Raw genomic sequence first — 21,966 nt, 5'->3', positions numbered from 1 at the left:
GAAAAAGCAACTAGTTCAAGCTCACCATTCAAATATTTGCACAAGTGCATTACCTTAAGATAACCATCATACCTCAGTGTGTAACAGAAATGCTTTATGCATACTTCCATTGTGTCATGCAGAATAAAGATTTTGGTTTGTGGGCCAAGATTTAATATTTTTACTACTTTATCAAGAGCATTCTTAGATGATGCTGGCATAGTTCATTTCTACTAGTTTCATTCTAGTACAGTTTTGTGCCCCTTGCCTTGATTCATACTAAAACTGCAGTTTTACCCACCATTCTTTTACTCCATTAGTACAAATATCAGCACAACAAAAATGCATATAATATCTTAGAGTGTTATTAAAATAGTTTTGACCTCTCAGATCCCTTGGGGTAAGCAGAGCAATCTTTGAGAACTGCTGGTCTGGAGACCATGATAGGGCAAAAATCCAGATAACAAGGAAAAGTCTAAGTCCTGCAAGAAATGAGTTGAGCATTATAGTCCTTCACGAACAGAAAGATGCAGAGTAAAGAAATTGAAAGGACGTCTTTAAGGTAGAAAAGGGCTCTAAAATTGGCTTTAAAAAGTAGTATTTCAATAGGTAGGGAAAAAAACAGATCATAAATTTGCATGTAAATACTCGAGTTATTTAAATTCAGGGTTGCCTATTTTAGAAAACTCTTATACTTCTTTTTATAATCAACCTTAGATTATGTACATAATGAAGGAGAATAGATGACAGATGCTCTGGTTAATAATTTTAATGATTGAACAATTCTTAGTATTTAGTTTGCTTCATAATGACCTATTTTTGGTAGTAAATTTGCTATGCTAGTTGTTTTATATAAGCTACTATTAAAACATCTTTAGCTTATACCACATGGTGCACAGTGGAAAAGAGTAGCTGAACTTAAAAATTAGTGATGGAAAATTCATAAAATTAAAAATTAGATCTTTATTTTTTTAGTCAGTGCATATTAAATCTTGTGGCTATTTGACCCATTGTATAAATTAGATATTAAAATTGATAGTATTTTTTTGTTTCAGGAAAATATCTAAGGCAAAAGCGAATTGATTTTCAGCTTCCCTATGACATCCTTTGGCAGTGGAAACATAATCAGGTATGAGCGTATCTTACCATGTTTCATTCATAAGTGGTAAACGGGGGGAAAAGGGGGTGCAAGTCATTTTCTCTGCCTCCTTGTTATGCTCTCATCTTAGGAAGTATAGAGAAGTGTCCCTGTGAATGTTAGAGACTAAGAAAAACGAATTTGCATCCATATTTAATGTGACCTCTTTGCCTTTATTCATATTTCAAAATAGCATTAAGTTCCTGCTTCCTTAGGAAACCTTCTGTTATTATTCTGGACTTTTATTTTGGTGGCAAAGATTCTGTTCTGTAAGAATCCTGTTTGATGCAGGTCTCAAGGGAATTTAGATGTACTGCCAGCAGCGCTAAGAAATTTCAGGCTTTATTTTTGTTGGCTCCTTCCCATCAGTTTGGAATTTATTTTTCACATATAAAAGAGAGTCTTCTACCAAAAGAAACAGGGAAAATATTTAACACTCTTGTACTTTTAAAAGATATTTAAATATATTGGGAACTAAAAATGGGAAGGTGCTGTTTTTCTCTCTTGCTTACCTAATTGCAGAGTTTCCCCCAGTTATTTTTATATTAAGCTAAAGCCCCCAGAATCCATATTGAGAACAACCATTGGGAAATCGTCATGCAAATGAGGTAAATAGGCTCCTGAGTTTTGCCAGAATTCCACCAAAGTTTGACTTTGGAAAGCCAAAAGCAATGAACATTCCCGTCTACATTCTCTTCTCTGGTGGCCTCTCTTGAAAATTCTACGAGGATCAGTATGTTAGATATTTGTCTCAGAGAGTTCATAACAATGAAGGAGATAGTGTTTTGAATCTATACTGACTGAAAAATGATGGTGGGATTATTCTTATAGATTAGTACACTCTAGCTTAAACCAAGTTGCCTTTTTTGGCGGGGGCGGGGAGTACTGTCTTCTATGGCAAAACACTGACCCACTGACCTAATACATTTTCTTCCTAATGCATTCTTTATTGCAGTATGAGAGCGCCATTATTCTGCCTGCCATCTCCCCTTTGTTCACTAAATTAATTGACTTAATTAAAACGTGAAATGTGTTTCCCTACAACACTTACCCTGAAAAAGCTAGGGTTCTCATCTTTTTCATTTCATATACCTACGCAGGCCATCTAAACAAGCCCTGTGCAAGTTTTCCAGTCTTTTCATAGAGGCAAATACAATCTTAATTTATCCAAATGAAAAGCTTTGATCTGCAGTGTGATTTTCATTTAAGTCTATCTAATAACTTGCTGAAGAAACATCTAACAAAAAATGCATTTTTTTAAAACTACTTAGTATTGCTTCCGTTGAATCTAGTTCTCTCTTAAACCCTGATCTAGTAAGTCATCTTTTATTTCAAGGTAAAAAAGTGATCACACCAAGTTTCCCTCAAATTATCCAACCCAGAAAGTCTTGTAAATGTTTCCATATGAGCAGAGTACGTGGATAATTTCCTCTATTTTTAGTGATTGATACTGTTTTCTGGCATTTGAAGTTGAATGCTGTATCAAGATTTTTCTGTTTTTTCTTCTAGCTATACAAGAAACCAGATGTCCCACTATATAAAAAAATCCGTTCAAGTGAGTAACATGGAAGCTATTTTTTCTGCCTCCATACAATCAGTGTTCTTAGCCTGGCACTTAAAAAATTATCCTATATATTCACAAACTATTCTTTGCTGTCTTCTCTCAAGATGTCTACGTTGATGTCAAACCCCTTTCTGGTTATGAGGCTACCACTTGTAACTGTAAGAAACCGGATGATGACACCAAAAAGGGCTGTGTGGATGACTGCCTCAATAGGTACTGTACTAAACTGATTCTGTAAGCACAGGCTTTAAGGTCTGTAAGATACTTCATTTAGGGGAATTCCCTGGCGGTCCAGTGGTTAGGACTCCGTGCTTTCACTGCCGAGGGTCCAGGTTCAATCCCTGGTTGGGGGACTAAGATCCCACAAGCCGTGTGGCATGGCCAAAAAAAAAAAAGTCACTTCATTTAGAGGGAAAGGTTAAATAGGCTCTTTGATTTCCCTTCAAGAAGTTGCACAAAGATAGTATATAAAACCTAATTGTTGAGCTGTCTCAGTCTGCTTGGGCTTCTATAACAAAATATCATAGACTTAAACAACAGAAATGTATTTCTCACAGTTCTGGAAGCTGTGAAGTCCAAGGGCAAATTGCCAGCAGATTCAGTGTCTGATGAGGACCCAATTCCTAGCTTATAGACAGCTGCCTTCTCCCTGTGTGCTCACATGGCCTTTCCTCAGTGCATGCTCATGGTAGAGAGAGAGAGAGAGAGATTTCTCTCTCTCGTCCTCTTCTTAGAAGGGCACCAATTCCATTAGGAGGTTCTCACCCTTCTGACCTAATATAAACCTGTTTAACTCCCAAAGACCCTATTTCCAAATACTGTCGCCCTGGAGGCTAGGGCTTCAACTATGAATTTTGAGGGGGCACATTCAGCCCATAACATGGGCTAAGTAGAGTAACATAACAATGTGATCTAGAGTCTTATGTCCTCAGGTTTAAATCCTCTTACTACTTAAGAGACCTGAGGAAAGTTCTTTAACCCCTCTAATAAAAATAACACCATCTTTATGGAGGGGTTTGTGAGGATTATGTGAAACAATGTTTACAATTCATTAAGCACAGTTCTAGAAACCTTCCTAGATCTCAGTATATGGTAGCCATAATGAGGGAGTAAAAGTAGGATGATGGCAGTGATAGAGAAGAAAGAGGCCATGATATATTTGGGCGGGAGGGAAACTAGGTTGATAAACCATTAGCATATAGCAGATATACACATGATGATTGAGTCAGTGATGCTAATGAGAGATGCTTATGCTATTGTCAGAGATAGAAAGTGTGGAATCTAACTGGTTTGGACATAAAAATTATGATTTTGATTTGGGACCACTGAGTTTTAAATGACATTGAGATTTCAAAATGGAAATGTCTAATTGAGACAAAGGAGTAGAGATAGAATTTGTTGGTTTTAGTAACATAAGCATATTTATAGCAAAAAAAGAATTAATGAACTTCCCATCAATGCTCCTTGTTCTAGATAGCTTTCCTAGAAAAAGACAGCTGCTTTCCCAGTCTCCATCTCTAGTCAACCCCCCTGCGGGCTGAGGGAATCAGCGTTTCTGCTTTAGCGTGCCAGTTGGGGAATTCCCCCTTATGTACATCACTGTAAATTCACATCTTGTCATTGTACATACATACAGTTGTACATAGTAGTAATAGCTTGGTGTTATAGATAGCTGATTTTTTTCACTCACAGATATTTTATATATGCACTTTTATGTATCACTGTGATCCAAAAGCTCATCCTTTTTAGGTTAGTATGTCACAGTTTGTCCTTCTTCTGTTGTTCGTTATTCAAGTTATTTTTAATGTTTTGCTATTAAAAATGGCACTACTATGAAACTCTTTGTGTAGATTCCCTTCTTTTTTAACCCTTAGAGTGTATTCTCAAAAGAAGAAATACCTGTACAAACTATAAGGACATATATATAATTCTTACTGTATACTATCCAATAGCTGTCATGAAATATTGAGTTAATTTTTGGTATCACCACCAATATATAAATATATTTATTTCCCCATAGTTCCACCGCCTTTAGTTATTAACATCTAACTTTATTTCTAGTGCTTTAGTATTTTGTTGGTTTAATATTTTAGAGTATATGTCCTTAAAGTTGTTTAAATGTGCATCTCTTTAGATGCTAACATTTCTGTGCTTGTTTGTATGATATTTTATTGTCTGTGAAATTACTATAATATAGCTGCCTCATTGCTTATTTTTTCTCTTTCTCATAATAGTCCAAGGAGGTAGTTGATAGTTTTACATTGTACAGATGAAGGAACCTAGATTTTAGATGGTAAATTGCTCCACATTACATAAGACAAGTGACAGAGATAGAATTTGAACCCACATGTGTTTGATTCAAAAGTCATGTTCTTTCCACTGTACCACACTGCTTATTGTATACATATTGATAGTCTTTTAATCTCTTAAAAATTGAAATTTGAACATTTACCTTTACATAATAACATTGGTCGCCTTTATATCATTTAGTATGGGTGTCACATTTATCCTTCCCATTATGTTGTCATTGTTCCAAAAAAAAACAAAACTTACCCCTAAATAAGAAATAAACAGGGCTCCCCTGGTGGTGCAGTGGTTGAGAGTCCGCCTGCCGATGCAGGGGACACGGGTTTGTGCCCCGGTCCGGGAAGATCCCACATGCCGCGGAGCAGCTAGGCCCGTGAGCCATGGCTGCTGAGCCTGCGCATCCGGAGCCTGTGCTCCGCAACGGGAGAGGCCACAACAGTGAGAGGCCCACGTATGGCAAAAAAAAAAAAGAAATAAACAAACACTCAGACACAATACTGCCAACTTTGTGTCATGAGAATATGGGCACTACATCATCATGCATCTAATGAATGTGATTAATGTATAAATAACTAAGAAAAATTCAAATGTTATTCGGTGGGTGCTTCCTTATATATTTAAAAGTAACCCTCATAAAGATTCAGTTAAATGGAGCTATCTAAAATGTAGGGTGGCGGGCTTCCCTGGTGGCGCAGCGGTTGAGAGTCCACCTGCCGATGCAGGTGACAGGGGTTCGTGACACGGGTTCGTGCCCCGGTCCGGGAAGATCCCACATGCCGCGGAGTGGCTGGGCCCGTGAGCCGTGGCTGCTGGGTCTGTGCGTCCGGAGCCTGTGCTCCACAGCGGGAGAGGCCACAACAGTGAGAGGCCCGCGTACAGCAAAAAAAAAAAAAAAAAAAAAAAAGTAAAATGTAGGGTGGCTTTGTCTTACCTGTCTTTGTATTCAGAGTTCTGTAAATATTTAAGGGGGTGGGGGAGTTAAAGGATTGGCAGGATCCACTTTCGCATCCATGCAAGACTCATATGTAGAATTGTACTTACTTGTAAGTAGCCCAGGGAACACTTGATTCAGGACTATATTTTTTTAGTTTTTATTTATTTATTTATTTTTGGTTGCATTGGGTCTTCATTGCTGAGTGCAGATTTTCTCTAGTTGCATCGAGCCAGGACTACATTGCGGTGCGTGTTCTTCTCCTTGCAGTGGCTTCTCTTGTTGCGTAGCACGGGCTCTAGGTGCGCAGGCTTCAGTAGTTGTGGCACGTGGGCTCAGTAGTTGTGGCTCGAGGGCTCTAGAGTGCAGGCTCAGTAATTGCGGCGCATGGGCTTAGTTGCTCCGTGACATGTGGGATCTTCCCAGACAAGGGAATCGATCCCATGTCCCTTGCATTGGCAGGCAGATTCTTAGCCACTGCAGCACTAGAGAAGTCCCAGGAGTATTTTTAAAACAAATAATGGGGTTTTACAATTACTTCAAATAAAGACTTTAAACACTTGTCCTCCTTTCTTCCAAACAATTTCTAGGAATCACCAACACTGTTTATAAATACTACAGATCTTCCTTGGTGGGTATTTGTTTCTGTACACCATCCATATCAAACCCATTGCTGCTCCAGAACATTCCTCTTTCCCTGGAACAGAGTCTTGTCATTCATTTCAAGCTTTTTTTTTTTTTGCAGTACGCGGGCCTCTTACTGTTGTGGCCTCTCCCGTTGCGGAGCACAGGCTCCAGACGTGCAGGCTCAGCGGCCATGGCTCATGGGCCTATCCGCTCCGCGGCATGAGGGATCTTCCCAGACCGGGGCACAAACCCGTGTCCCCTGCTTCGGCAGGCGGACTTTCGACCACTGCACCACCAGGGAAGCCCTCAAGCTATTTTTTAATGCTGTACCCATTTGCTCATAGCACATACAGAGCCCACTCCTTCACCTCTCCAAAAGGATAGACATGGTGTGTAACAAAACTGAATACTTAGGGGAAGATAAATGTATATTACCTGGTGAGACTTATGCCACCAGTGGTGATTATTTTTGGAGTTCACAGGCCCTAAACTAAACATCAGGGCCCCTGTCTAACTCCCTGTTAGAGTCTATCTATGCTACTTTGTTGAGAGCACTTCACTTCCACTTGCCCACCAATGAGAATCTCTAGGAGCATTCACCTTTTACTCTAGAAGAACCCTGGTTCCTCAGATTCTTGGTCCCAAAAAGTTGGGATGGAATGATCCTCTCCCCCACCTCCAAGGCTTACTCCTTCCTGACCTAGCATGATTCAGAGTAGGAACATTCATTTCATTTAAGTGAAAACACATTTCCATTTACAGGAATGGTCTGACCTCCATAGCTAGTGAAGTCAATCACATTAGTACATTCCTCAATGATTGTTTAATCTTAAATCTTACCGTGTAAGAGAAAGAGCAATCAGATGATCTATATTTAGAGGGGGGGAAAATTCTCTAATTTTTCAAGGGCATTGTGACCACAGGTAATGGCAATTTACATTGCTAAATCAAAATCTTCCCATGTTAGTTTGCAGCATCTACTTTCAGATTTTGGTAACTTTATGGTTTTGTTTTCCAGACAATGAATGTTTATATACATGTTTATACAGTTAAAGGGCTTATCTTGGTCATTTATCAAAACAAACAGAATAGGACTTCCATGGTGGTGCAGTGGTTAAGAATCGCCTGCCAATGCAGGGGACACGGGTTCGAGCCGTCCAGGAAGATCCCACATGCTGTGGAGCAACTAAGACTGTGCACCACAACTACTGAGCCCATGTGCCACAATTACTGAAGCTCACGCACCTAGAGCCCATGCTCCACAAAAAGAGAAGCCACTGCAATGAGAAGCCCGAGCACCGCAACAAAGAGCAGCAGCAAAGACCCAACGCAGCAAAAACTAAATTAATTAATTATTTTTAAAAGCCATGAAAATGAATAAGCCTTCTGAAGAAAAGAGGAGCGATGAATATGCCATGGAAAGTAGAGAGGAGGAAAGGATCCCCGTTTAAAAAAAGAAAAAAAGGAATTGTTATTGTAAAGGTGGGAAGTCCATTATCATAAAAGATCAACAAAGCCGAAAATAGTAGGACAGTTCTAGGAGGGGTGTTCGTCAATATCCATGCAGCAAAGAAATCAGCAAAACAAAGGATAACTGTGGTGAATTTGACAGTAAGGCAGTGTCTTTACAAGTTAAGCTGATTGTCTTAAATTTTTTTTGATATATTTTTATTCTTCTTTTATTTATTTATTTATTTATGGCTGTGTTGGGTCCTCATTGCCGCACGTGGGCTTTCTCTGGTTGTAGCGAGTGGGGCTACTCTTCATTACTGTGCACGGGCTTCTCATTGTGGTGGCTTCTCTTGTTGTGGAGCATGGGCTGTAAGTGCGCGGGCTTCAGTAGTTGTGGCATGCCGGCTCAGTCATTGTGGCTCTCAGGCTCTAGAGCACAGGCTCAATAGTTGTGGCACACAGGCTTAGCTGCTCCGCAGCATGTGGGATCTTCCTGGACCAGGGCTTGAACCCGTGTCCCCTGCATTGGCAGGCAGATTCTTAATCACTGAGCCACTAAGGAACTCCCTGATTGTCTTAAATTGAAGTATAGTCCAGAGGATATTTTCTCTGCTTACTGCTCATTTATATGATTTGACACTGTGGGCTGTTTGCCCTTTAGATAAAGATAATATTTTTTTAATAAATTTATTTGTTTTATTTTTATTTATTTTGGCTGCGTTGGGTCTTTGTTGCTGCACACAGGCTTTCTCTAGTTGCGGTGAGCAGGGGCTATTCTTCGTTGCGGTGCGCGGGCTCTTCATTGCGGTGGCTTCTCTTGTTGTGGAGCACAGGCTCTAGGTGCGTGGGCTTCAGAAGTTGTGACTCACAGGCTCTAGAGCGCAGGCTCAGTAGTTGTGGCACATGGGCTTAGTTGCTCCGTGGCATGTGGGATCTCCCCGGACGAGGGCTCGAGCCCATGTCCCCTGCATTGACAGGTGGATTCTTAACCACTGTGCCACCAGGGAAGCCCAAGATAATATCTTTCTGAAGAATAAATCAAACAACCCTGTAAGTACTTTAAATTTTTATTTATTTATTTATGGCTATGTTGGGTCTTCGTTTCTGTGTGTGAGCTTTCTCTAGTTGTGGCAAGCAGGGGCCACTCTTCATCGCAGTGCGTGGGCTTCTGTCACGGCCTCTGTTGTTGAGGAGCACAGGCTCCAGACGCACAGGCTCAGTAATTGTGTCTCATGGGCCCAGTTGCTCCACGGCATGTGGGATCTTCCCAGACCAGGGCTCGAACCCGTGTCCCCTGCATTGGCAGGCAGATTCTGAACTACTGCGCCACCAGGGAAACCCCAATAAGTACTTTAAATTATAAACTGTGGGCTTCCCTGGTTGCACAGTGGTTAAGAATCTGCCTGCCAATGCAGGCTGCACAGGTTCGAGCCCTGTTCTGGGAAGATCCCACATGCCACAGAACAACTAAGCCTGCGAGCCACAACTACTGAGCCCGTGTGCCACAACTACTGAAGCCCACGCACCTAGAGCCCACGCTCCACAACAAGAGAAGCCCACGTACCTCAACGAAAAGTAGCCGCTGCTCACTGCAACTAGAGAAAACCCACTCACAGCAACAAAGACCCAATGCAGCCAAAGATAAATAAGTAAATAAATAAATAAATATTTTTTAAATTAGAAAAAAAAATCCCCCTGCCAATGCAGGGGACTCGGGTTCAAGCCCTGGTCCAGGAAGATCCCACATGCACCACAACTACTGAGCTTGTGCCCTAGAGCCATGACCCACAACTACTGAGCCCACATGCTACAACTGCTGAAGCCCGCGTGCTTAGAGCACATGCTCCACAACAAAGAGAAGCCAATGCAATGAGAAGCCTGTGCACCACAATGAAAAGTAGCCCCTGCTCGCCACAACTGGAGAAAGCCTGAGCGCAGCAACGATGACCCAATGCAACAAAAAATAAATAAATAAATTTATTTAAAAATAAAGTGGTTATGATGGTAAATGTTATAGTAAATTTTATGTGTATTTTACCACAATTTTTTAAAAAATCTGTAAATGGCTATGAGCTACTTCAAAACAATAGTGCAATGTAATCATCAAATTATTAATTCCTCTATGGGTTACAGTTCATATATTCTTAGCCCAGAACTAAATATGATAGTGTTTACCCAGGATGCTGAGTGGACAATTAACTCATTAATTTATAAGAAGCATCAGTGTTTGCACTTTGACTTGGAAATTTTCAGTATTATTTTTGAACTTAGACATTATTACCTTGTTAACTTTGTTAACCAATCTAACCTTATTAAAATAAAAATTAATTTTATGCATTCATTTTTTAAATTCCTACGTAAAAAATGGGTTCATGAAGGTTTTGTATAGTGTTAATTGACATACAATTTTTCCTTTTCTTTCTAGAATGATCTTTGCTGAGTGTTCCCCCAACACTTGCCCCTGTGGTGAGCAGTGCTGTAACCAGAGGATACAGAGGCATGAGTGGGTGCAATGTCTAGAACGATTTCGAGCTGAGGAAAAAGGTTGGGGAATCAGAACCAAAGAACCCCTAAAAGCTGGGCAGTTCATCATTGAATACCTAGGGGAGGTTGTCAGCGAACAGGAGTTCAGGTACGTTGGTAAATGATACTCCAGTAAAATGGCAAAGTTACCAGATTAGTATGGAAAATGAAATATTTGAAATTTACTTTCAACTTAATCATTAATTGGCTTTCAATCATTTCTCTCCTCTTTAGGAATAGGATGATTGAGCAGTATCATAATCACAGTGACCACTATTGTCTGAACCTGGATAGTGGGATGGTGATTGACAGTTACCGCATGGGAAATGAGGCCCGATTCATCAACCACAGCTGTGACCCAAATTGTGAAATGCAGAAATGGTAAGAAAGCAGGGGAAGGTGAAGACAAGACTCCAACAGAGCAGAAAGCTTTGAGGACATCCAGAGACTGATCTTTCCACAATTTTAGTCAGCTTACACAAAGCAGCTCAGGCAATTCCTTATTATACCAGAGCCTCCAGGTAGAGAGTAAGCTCGTACTATTTCTCCACACTTCATCGTAACTACTCACTCCCAGAAGAATGTAACATTTATGTGTGTGTGTGTGTGTGTGTTTGTGTGTGTGAGATAATACCTAATATTTATTGACTGCTTACTATGCGCCAAGCACTGTGTTATGTGGTTCTTCTCACATCCATACAGTTAGCATATTTATCACATCCTCACTGCATTTGTTACAATGAGAAATAAAAATAAAAGTAATAGATTATAATCTAATTGAGAATGAAAAAATGCATCTGAAAAATAGTTCAGAAAAGATAACATGATAGGAGAGGATTCTGAGAAGATGATAGAGTAAGAAGCACAAGGAATCTGTCTCCCTTTAGACAATTGCACTAGTAGAATATGTTTGATAAAACTCTTTTGGAACTCTGGGGTCTGTTGAAGGCTTGTAACATCCAGGGGAAGTTTTAGATGGTCAGTTATGGATCATTTCAGTCAATTTTAGGTGTTAGCACAGTAGCAGCTACTCATCCCTACCCATAGCTACATGGCAGGTAGCTGTGCAAGTGTTCCTGAAATATCTTGCATACAGCTTGCAAATGCTAGGGTGGATAAAAAGGACCCTGTTCTCCAAATATTAGGTACCTATGCTTTGATTGCTTCTTCTGATCACAGAGGTGCAAAGAAGCAGGCAGCCACTGTGTACCTCCACCATTGTTGCAAGTCCCTCTCCCTCCAGCTAAAGTGACTCCCAGGAGATTTTAGGGGTGCCCTCTTTTCGCCACCTTCATTTTTTGCTTTTCCCCTTTTGGGACAGAGATTAAAGACTAAGACGTTCAAAAACAACTGCATATATGAGGGGAAATAGACAGTGACTGCCCATATCCAACGAAAGGATTGGAAAAGACATAAGACACTAAGTTTACACCTGAGGCTGGTCCTTGGCACAGAGACAGCCTACAGCAATCAAAATAACAAAAAACAGCAAACTGGATGGAGAATCTTTAATTTCCAGAGTTACCACATTATTCAACTCAAATGTCCAGTGTTCAACAAAAAAATCACAGAGAATACAAAGACACAAGAAAGTATTGTCCATTCAAAGCAAAAAAATAATTCAGTAGAATCTGAACCTAAAATGGACTTTAATGGCAGATACATCAGACAAAGACTTTTAAACAGCTGCCCTAATCATGCTCAAAGAACTAAAGGAAATTGTCATGAAAAAAACTTTCTTTCATGAGAAAGTCATGAAAATGATGTTGGAACAAAATGGAAATATCAGTAAAGAGATAGAAAGCCTAAAAAGATACCAAAAAGGAATTCTGGAGCTGAAAAGTACAGTAATTGAAATGAAAAACTCACTAGATGGATTCAAAGGCAGGTTTGAGCAGGCAGAAGAAAGGAACAGTGAACTTGAAGATGAGGACAATGTAAATTATCAAGCCTGAGGAATAAGAAAAAGATTGAAGAAAAGAGAGCCCTAAGTGACCTGTGGGACACCATCAAGCAGAACAACCATATGCATTGTGGATGTTCCAGACGGAGAAGACAGATACAAAGAGGCAGAGAGAATATTTAAAGAAATAATGGTTGAAAATTTACCAAATTTCATGAAAGATGTGACTATAAATATCCAGGGAAAAAAAAAATTCCAGGAAGCTTCCCAAACTCCAAGTAAGATGAACTCAAAGAGACACATACCAAGACACGTTATAACCAGACTTTCAAAAGACAGAGCAAATCTTGGAAGCAGCACGAGACAAGCAAATCATCACGTACAGTAGATCCTCAGTAAGAAAGTTTGCAGTGTCCTTATCAGAAATTTTGGAGGCCAGAAGACAGTGGGCCAGTGTATACAACATGCTAAAATGATTCCTGTATGTGGCAAAACTGTCCTTCAAAAGTGAGGAAGAAATCAAAACATTCCCAAATAAACAAAAGATGAGGGAATTTGTGAGTACTAGACCTACCCTGCAAAAATGCTCAAGAGCCTCCTGCAAGTTGAAATGAAAGGACACTAGACAGTACTTCATGCCATATGGATAAATAAAAAATCTTAATAAAGGTAAATACATGGGCAATTATAAAAGCTAGAATTTTGTTACAGTGGTTTGTAACTGTACTTTTTGTTTTCTACATAATTTAGGAGACTAATGCATTTAAAGGAATTATTAGTTTATTTTTTGTGCACACAGTTATAAAGGTGTAATTTTGTGATACTGAAAGGAGTAGAAAGAGCTGTAAAGGAGCAGAGTTTTTATATGTTAATTGAAGTTAAGCTGCTATAAATAAAATTATAGTGTTATAACTTCAGGATGTTCAGTGTAATCCTCATGATAACCACAAATGCAGTAGCTACAGACATGTACAAAAGGAAATTAAGAAGGAATTTAAACATTTCACTCCAAAAAATTAAATACTATAGACAGGAATTCAGGCAATGAGGGACAAAAAGCTATAGGGCATATTGAAAACAAATTGCACAATGACAGAGGTAACTCCCTCCTTATCAATAATTAATTTAAAGGCAAATAGATTAAACTCTCCAGAAGAGAATGGAATTCAACATCATTTATAATAAAAGCTCTCAGCAAAGTGAGTAAAGGAATGTACCTCAAGGCCATATGTGACAAGCCAACAGGTGGAAGTTTGAAAGCTTTTCCTTTAAGATCAAGAAGAAAACAACAATGCCCACTACTACCACCTGTATTCAACATAATACTGCAAGTCCTACCTAGAGCAGTTAGGCAAGAAAAAATAAATAAAAGTCATCCAGTTGAAAAAGAAGAAGTAAAACTGTCTCTATTTGCAGATGAAATAATATATATAGAAAACGCTAAAAACTCCACCAAAAAACTCTTGAAACTGATAAATGAATTCAGTAAAGTTGCAGGAGACAAAATCAAATATAAAAATTAGTTGCGGGGACTCCCCTGGTGGTCCAGTGGGTAAGACTCCATGTTCCCAATGCAGGCGGCCTGGGTTCAGTCCCTGGTCGGGGAACTAGACCCTACGTGCCGCACCTGAGTTCACATGCTGTGACTAACAATCCCACATGCCACAACTAAAGATCCCACATGCCTCAACTAAGACCCAGCGCAGCCAAATTAAATAAATAAAAATATAAATAAATGAATAGTTAATAAAATGCTTATTTTTTAAAAAATCAATTGCATTTCCATACGCTAATAACTATCAAAAAATTTTTTAAATCCTGTATACAATAGCATCAAAAAGAATAAAATACCTAGGAATAAATTTAACCAAGGAGGTGAAAGACCTGTACACTGACAACTGTAAGATACTGATGAGAGAACTTACAGAAGTCACAAATAAATGAAAAGATATTCTGTGCTCATGGATTTGAAGAGTTGATACTGTTTAAACGTCCATACTACCCAAAGCATCCTACAAATTAAGTGCAATAAAAATTAAATTCCAATGGCATTTTTCACAGAAATAGAACAAATAATCCTAAACTTTTTGTGGAACCACAAAAGACCTCAAATAGTCAAAGCAGTCTTGAGAAAGAAGAACAAAGTTGAAGGCATCACACTTCCTGATTTCAAACTATATTACAAAGCTGTAGTAATCTAAACAGTATGATATTGGCAGAAAAACAGATTCATAGATGAATGGAACAGAATAGAGAGCCCAGAAATAAACCCATGCATGTATGGCCAATTTATTATACAGGAGCCAAGAATATACAACGGGGAAAGGGCAGTCTCTTCAATAAAGGGTGTGGGTAAACTGGATAGCCACATGCAAAAGAATGAAACTGAACCACTATCTTTCAACATACACAGAAATCAACTTAAAGACTTGAATGTAAGACCTAAAACCATAAAACTCCTAGAAGAAAACAGAGGGTAAGCTCCTTGACGTCAGTCATGGCAATGATATTTTTTGGGTTTTAACACCAAGAGGAAGGCACTAAAAGCAGAAATGAACAAGTGAGACTAGTCAAACTAAAATGTTCCTATACAGTACTGAAAACCCTAAACAAAATGAAAAGACAACCTATAGAATGGGAGAAAATATTTGCAAATCTGATAAGGGGTTAATCTTCAAAGTATATAAGGAAATCATACAAGTCAGTTGCAAAAAAAAATCCAATTAAATATAGGCAGAGAATCTGAATATACATCTTTTTTTATTCAATATTTATTTATTTATTTGGGTACACCAGGTCTTAGTTGCAGCAGGCGGGATCTTTAGTTGCGGCAGGCAAACTCTTACTTGCAGCATGTGGGATCTAGTTCCCTGACCAGGAATCGAACCTTGGCCCCCTGCATTGGGAATGCGGAGTCTTAGCCACTGGGCCATCAGGAAAGTTCCTGAATATATATCTTTTTAAAGAAGACATGCAGGTGGCTAACAGGTACATAAAAAGGTGCTTAATGTCACTAATCATCAGGAAAATGCAGGTCAAATGCACCTCATAGAATGGCTATTATCAAACAGACAAGAAGTAGGAAGTGTTAGGAAGTGAAAAAAAGGAAACCCTTGTGCACTGTTGGTGGGAATGTAAATTGGTGCAGCCACTATCAAAAACTGGAGGTTTCTCGGAAATTTAAAAATAGAACTGCCATACAGTCCAGCGATTCCATTTCTGGGTATTTATCTGAAGGAAGTGAAAACACTAACTCAAAAAGATATCTGTACTCCCATGTTCATTGCATGATTATTTACAGTAGCTAAGACATGAAAACAACCTAAGTATCCATCAGTGGATGAATGGATAAAGAAAATGTGTATATCTACAATGGACTATTATTCAGCCATAAAAATGAAGGAAATACTGCCATTTGCAACAACATGAATGGGCCTTGATGGCATTATGCTAAATGAGAAATCAGACAGGAAGACTAGTACCACATGACCTCACTCATGTGCAGAATCTTTAAAAAAAAAAAACAACTGTTAGATACAAATTGGTGGTTGCCAGAGTTAAGGGTTTGGAGGCTTGGAAAAATGGGTGAAGGTGCTCCAAATAAAATAAGACATGAGAATGTAATGTGCAGCATGGTGGCTATACTTAATACATTGTATAGTTGAAACTTGCTAAGAGAGAGAATCTTTTTTATATATATATAAATTTATTTTATTTTATTTTATTTTTGGCTGCGTTGGGTCTTTGTTGCTGCACACGGTCTTTTCTTTGGTTGTGGCGAGCAGGGGCTACTCTTCGTTGCGGTGCGTGGGCTTCTCATTGCGGTGGCTTCTCTTGTTGTGGAGCACGGGCTCTAGGCATGTGGGCTTCACTAGTTGTGGCCCACGGGCTCTAGAGCACAGGCTCAGTAGTTGTGGTGCACAGGCTTTGTTGCTCCACGGCATGTGGGATCTTCCCAGACCAGGGCTCGAACCTGTGTCGCCTGCATTGGCAGGTGGATTCTTAACCACTGCGCCACCAGGGAAGCCCAAGAGAGTGAATCTTAAAGAGCTCATCACAAGAAAATAGTTTGATACCATGTGTGGTGATGGATGTTAACTAGACTCATTGTGGTGATCATTTTGCAATATATACATATAATGAATCATTATGTTATACCTGAAACTATTATAATATTTTATCTCAATTATACCTCAATTTTTAAAATAGATTGGCAGAATAGAGTAAAAACACATGATCCAACTATATACTGTGTATAAGAGATTCAATTGACATCCAAAGACACAAACAGGTTGAAAGTGAAAGTATGGGAAAAGATATTTCATGTAAATAGTAACCAAAAGAGAGCACGAATGGCTAAAATAGACTTTAAACCCAAAAAGGTTACAAGAGACAAAGAAGGACATGTGTTTTTTAGAAAGTTTCCACAAGAAGATACAAAAACTGTAAGCATTTACACACATAATGACAGAACCTCAAAATATATGTAGCAAAAACTGACAGAATTGAAGGGAGAAATAAACAATTCTGCAATAATAATTGGAGACTTCAGTACCCCACTCAGTAATGAATACGACAAACAGAAAGATGATAAGTAAGGAACAGAGGACTTAGCACAATAAACCAACTAGATCTAAAAGATATTACAGACTACTCCACCCAACAACAACAGCATTTACATTCTTCTCAAGTGCACGTGGGACATTTTCCAGGGTAGACTATATGTTAGTCACAAATTAAGTCTCAATAGATTTTAAAAGCCAGATATCATAGAAAGTATCTTTTCTGTCCACAGTGGATGAAGTTGGAAATCAGTAACATAAAGGAAATTGGAAATTTTACAAAACCAGTTGGTCAGAAAAGAAATCACAAAGGAAATTAGAAAATACTTAGATATGAATGAAAATGATAACACAACATACCAAAACTTATAGAATGCAGCAGGAACAGTGCTAAGTAGGAAGTTTATAGCTATAAATGCTTACATTAAAAATCAAGAAAGAGCTCAAATCAGCAACCTAACTTTACAACTTAATGACCTAGAAAAAGAACAAACTACACCTGAAGTTAACAAAAGGAAGGAAATAATATAGAGCAGAGATAAATGAAATAGAGAATAGAAAAACAATAGAGAAAATCAATGAAACCAAAAGTTGGTTCTTCAAAAAGATAAGCATAGTCAACAAACCTTGGGACTTCCCTGGTGATGCAGTGGTTAAGAATCCGCTTGCCAATGCAGGGGACATGGGTTTGAGCCCTGATCTGGGAAGATCCCACATGCCATGGAGCAGCTAAGCCCATGCACCACAACTACTGAGCCTGTGCTCGAGAGCCCACAAGCCACAACTACTGAAGCCCGTGCACTGCAACGAAGAGTAGCCCCCGTTCGCCACAACTAGAGAAAGCCCACGCACAGCAACGAAGACCCAACGCAGCCAAAAATTAATTAATTAAAAAAGAAAAGAATCCACCTTCCAATCCAGAAGTTGCAGGTTGGGGAACTAAGCTCCCATGTGCCACAACAAAGACCATGTGTGCTGCAACTAAGACCCAACTCAACAAAAAAAATAAGAAAGAAAATAATTTTTTTTAAAACTAGATGGGCAAAGAAAAAGGCACGCAAATTACTAAACTCAGAAATGAGATGAGGGACTTCCCTGGTGGTGCCATTGGTAAGACTCCATGCTCCCAGTGCAGAGGGCCTGGGTTCTATCCCTGGTCAGGGAACTGGATCCTGCATGCTGCAACTGAAAGATCCCACGTGCTGCAACTAAGACACAGAGCAGCCAAATAAATAAATGTTTAAAAGACAAATGAAATGAAAGTGGGGACATTACTACCAATTCTGCAGAAATGAAAAAGATTATAAGAGAGTACTGTGAACAGATGTACACCAAAAAATTGGATAATCTTGTTGAAATGGACAAATTTCTAGAAACACAAAACCTGCTAAGACTAAATCATGAAGAAATTAAAAATCTGAATAGACCTATAACTAGTAAGGATATTGAATCAGAAATCTCCCAACAAATAAAAGCCCTTGACTTGATGGTTTTACTGGTGAATTCTACCAAATTAATACCAACCCATCTCAAACTTTTCCAAAAAATTGAAGAGAAGGAAACACCTCCTTACTCACTGTATGAAGCCAGCATAACCCTGACACCAAAGCTTGGTGAAGACCCTACAAGAAAACTAGATACCAATACCTCTTATGAACATTCATGCAAAAGTCCTCTACAAAATACTAGCAAACAGAATTCAACAGCATATTAAAAGGATTATGCACAATGACCAGGTGGGATTTAATCCTGAAAGGCAAAGATGGTTCAGCATATGGAAATTGATCAGTGTGATACACTACATCAATAAAATGAAGGGGAAAAGGAATCACATGATCATCTCAGTTGATGCAGAAAAAGCATTTGACAAAGTTTAACACCCTTTTATGATAAATGTACTCAACAAGGGCTTCCCTGGTGGCACAGTGGTTAAGAATCCACCTGCCAGTTCAGGGGACACAGGATCGAGCCCTGGTCCAGGAAGATTGCACATGCCACAGAGCAACTAAGTGCGTGTGCCACAACTACTGAGGCTGCGCTCTAGAGCCCACGCGCCACAACTACTGAAGCCCACGTGCCTAGAGCTCGTGCTCCACACCAAGAGAAGCCACCGCAATGAGAAGCCCACACGTCTCAACGAAGAGTAACTCCCATTCACTGTAACTAGAGAAAGCCCACGCACAGCAACAAAGACCCAACACAGCCAAAAATAAATATAAATGAAATAACTTTTTTAAAGTACTCAAAATAGGAATAGAAGGACTACGTGAACATAATAAAAGCCATATATGAAAACCCACAGCAAACATAATACTCAATGGTGAAAGACTGAAAGCTTTTCCTCTATGATCAGGGACAAGACAAGGATGCCCACTTTCTTCACTTCTATTCAAAATAATATTGGAAGTTCTAGCTAGAAAAATTAGACAAGAAAGAGAATATAAAAGGCATCCAAATTGGAAAAGAAGAATAAAAATTTCTCTATTTGTATATTGTACAGTCTCTTGCAGTTGCGTTTCTATATACAGTGGGCAATCTGAAAAGGAAATTACAAAACCAGTTCCATTTGCAGTATCATGAAAAAGAATGAAGTACTTAGGAATTAACTTAATCAATGAGGTGAAAGAATTGTACAATGAAAGCTATAAAACACTGCTAAAAGAAATTAAAGATATAAATGAATGGTAACACATACCATGTTCATTAGAAGATTTAATATTGCTAAAATGTCAGTATTGCCCAAAGTGACCTACAGATTCAATGCAATCCCTATCAAAATCCCAAAGACTTCTCTTTTTTTTTCAGAAATAGAAAACCCATCTTAAAATTCATATAGAATCTCAAGGGACCCCCCACACACAAATAACCAAAACAATCCTAAAAAAGAACAAAACTGGAGGACTCACACTTCTTTATTTCAAAACTTACTACAAAGTTATAGTAATCAAAGCAGTATGGTATAGGCATAAAGACAGGCACACAGACCCATGAAATAGAGAACCTTGAAATAAACCTTCACATATTTGGTCAAATGATTTTTTTTACAACTGTGCCAACACCATTCAGTGGAAAAGGGATATAGTCTTTTCAGCAAATGGTGCTAGGAAAACTGAATATCCACATGCAAAAGTATGAAGTTGGTCCCTTACCAAACACCGTATACAAAAATTAATTCAAACCAGTCAAGGACCTAAATGTAAGACCTAAACCGATAAAAGTTGAAGAAGAAAACATAGAACAAAAGTTTCACAGCAGTGGACTTGGCAATAATTTCTTGGATATGACACCAAAGGCACAGGTAACCAAAGAAAAAATAGGCAAAGTGTACTTCATAAAAAATTTTAAATCAAAAGATACTATTCCGGGCTTCCCTGGAGGCACAGTGGTTAAGAATCCGCCTGCCAGTGCAGGAGACAGAGGTTCAAACCCTGGTCCGGGAAGATCCCACATGCCACAGAGCAGCTAAGCCCGTGCGCCACAACTACTGAGCCTGAGCTCTAGAGCCCACAAGCCACAACTACTGAGCCCGTGTGCCACAACTACTGAAGCCCGTGTGCCTAGAGCCCATGCTCTGCAACAAGAGAAGCCACTGCAATGAGAAGCCCACGCACCACAATGAAGAGTAGCCCCCGCTCACCCCAACTAGAGAAAAGCCCACACGCAACAACGAAGACCCAACACAGCCATAAATAAATAAATAAATTTATTTATTTTTTAAAAAAAGAAGACACTATTCCCAGAGTAAAAAGGCAACCCACAGGGCTTCCCTGGTGGCACAGTGGTTGAGAATCTGCCTGCCGATGCAGGGGACACAGGTTCGAGCCCTGGTCTGGGAAGATCCCATATGCCAAAGAGCAACTAGGCCCGTGAGCTACAGCTACTGAGCCTGCGCGTCTGGAGGCTGTGCTCCACAACAAGAGAGGCTGCAACAGTGAGAGGCCCGCGCACCGCGATGAAAAGTGGCCCCCGCTTGCCGCAACTAGAGAAAGCCCTTGCACAGAAATGAAGACCCAACACAGACAAAAAATAAATAAATTAATTTAAAAAAAAAAAAGGCAACCCACAGAATGGGAGAAAATATTTGCAAGTCATTTATCTTATAAGGTATTAATATCCAGAATATATAGAGAACCCTGAAACTCAACAACAAAAAGACAGCCCAATTCAGAATGGACAAAGGGCTTGAATATACATTCTCCAAAGATTGTACAAATGGCCAATAAGCAAATAAAAAGATGCTCAACATCACTAATCATTAAGGAAATGCAAATCAAAACTATGAGATACCACTTCACACCCTCAGAATGGCTACTGTGAAAATAACAGAAAACAATAAGTGCTGACGAAGATGTGGAGAAAGAGGAACCCTTATGCTCTCTTGAGAATCTAAAAATGGTATAGCCACAGTGGAAAAGGGTAAGGAGGTTCCTCAAAAAATTAAAAATAAAATTACACTATGATCCAGCAATTCAGCTTCTGAGTATATACCCAAAAGAATTGAATGTAGGTTCTCAAAGAGGTATTTGCATCCCCATATTTTAATTTTTATTTATTTTTGGCTGCGTCAGTCTTAGTTGCAGCACATGGGATCTTTTGTTGCGGCACATGGGCTCTTCATTGTGGTGCACAAGCTTCTCTCTAGTTGCGGCACGCGGGCTCCAGAGTGTGTGGCTCTGTAGTTGCAGCGCGCAGGCTCTTCACTTGTGGCGCATGGGCTTAGTTGCCCTGTGACATGTGGGGATCTTAGTTCCCTAACCAGGGATCATACCTGCGTCCCCTGCATTGGAAGGCAGATTCTCAACCACTGTACCACCAGGGAACTCCTTTTTTAAAAAAAATGTTTGTTTGTTTGTTTATTTAGGCTGCTGACCAGGGATCAAACCTGCATCCCCTGCATTGGAAGGCAGATTCTCAACCACTGGACCACCAGGGAACTCCTTTTTTAAAAAGAAATATTTATTTATTTATTCATTCATTTAT

The 21,966-nt window shown here is 39.3% G+C and overlaps 1 protein-coding gene across 7 annotated transcripts in view; it reads left to right on the top strand.

Annotated features, from left to right (window-relative positions):
* The window catches only part of ASH1L (ASH1 like histone lysine methyltransferase), a 217,358-nt gene that overhangs the window by 167,305 nt on the left and 28,087 nt on the right, over positions 1 to 21,966 (top strand). For all 7 annotated transcript variants that reach the window (XM_032622913.1, XM_032622966.1, XM_032622947.1 and 4 more), the window contains 5 exons: positions 1,035 to 1,108; positions 2,627 to 2,672; positions 2,786 to 2,894; positions 10,424 to 10,630; positions 10,756 to 10,902. In XM_032622913.1, coding sequence (XP_032478804.1) covers positions 1,035 to 1,108; positions 2,627 to 2,672; positions 2,786 to 2,894; positions 10,424 to 10,630; positions 10,756 to 10,902 — 583 coding nt within the window. The remainder of the gene's footprint in view (positions 1 to 1,034; positions 1,109 to 2,626; positions 2,673 to 2,785; positions 2,895 to 10,423; positions 10,631 to 10,755; positions 10,903 to 21,966) is intronic.

This window comes from Phocoena sinus, chromosome 1 (genome assembly GCF_008692025.1).
Source record: "Phocoena sinus isolate mPhoSin1 chromosome 1, mPhoSin1.pri, whole genome shotgun sequence".
Classification (NCBI taxonomy): domain Eukaryota; kingdom Metazoa; phylum Chordata; class Mammalia; order Artiodactyla; family Phocoenidae; genus Phocoena; species Phocoena sinus.
This window is presented reverse-complemented; position numbering and strand designations above follow the sequence as displayed.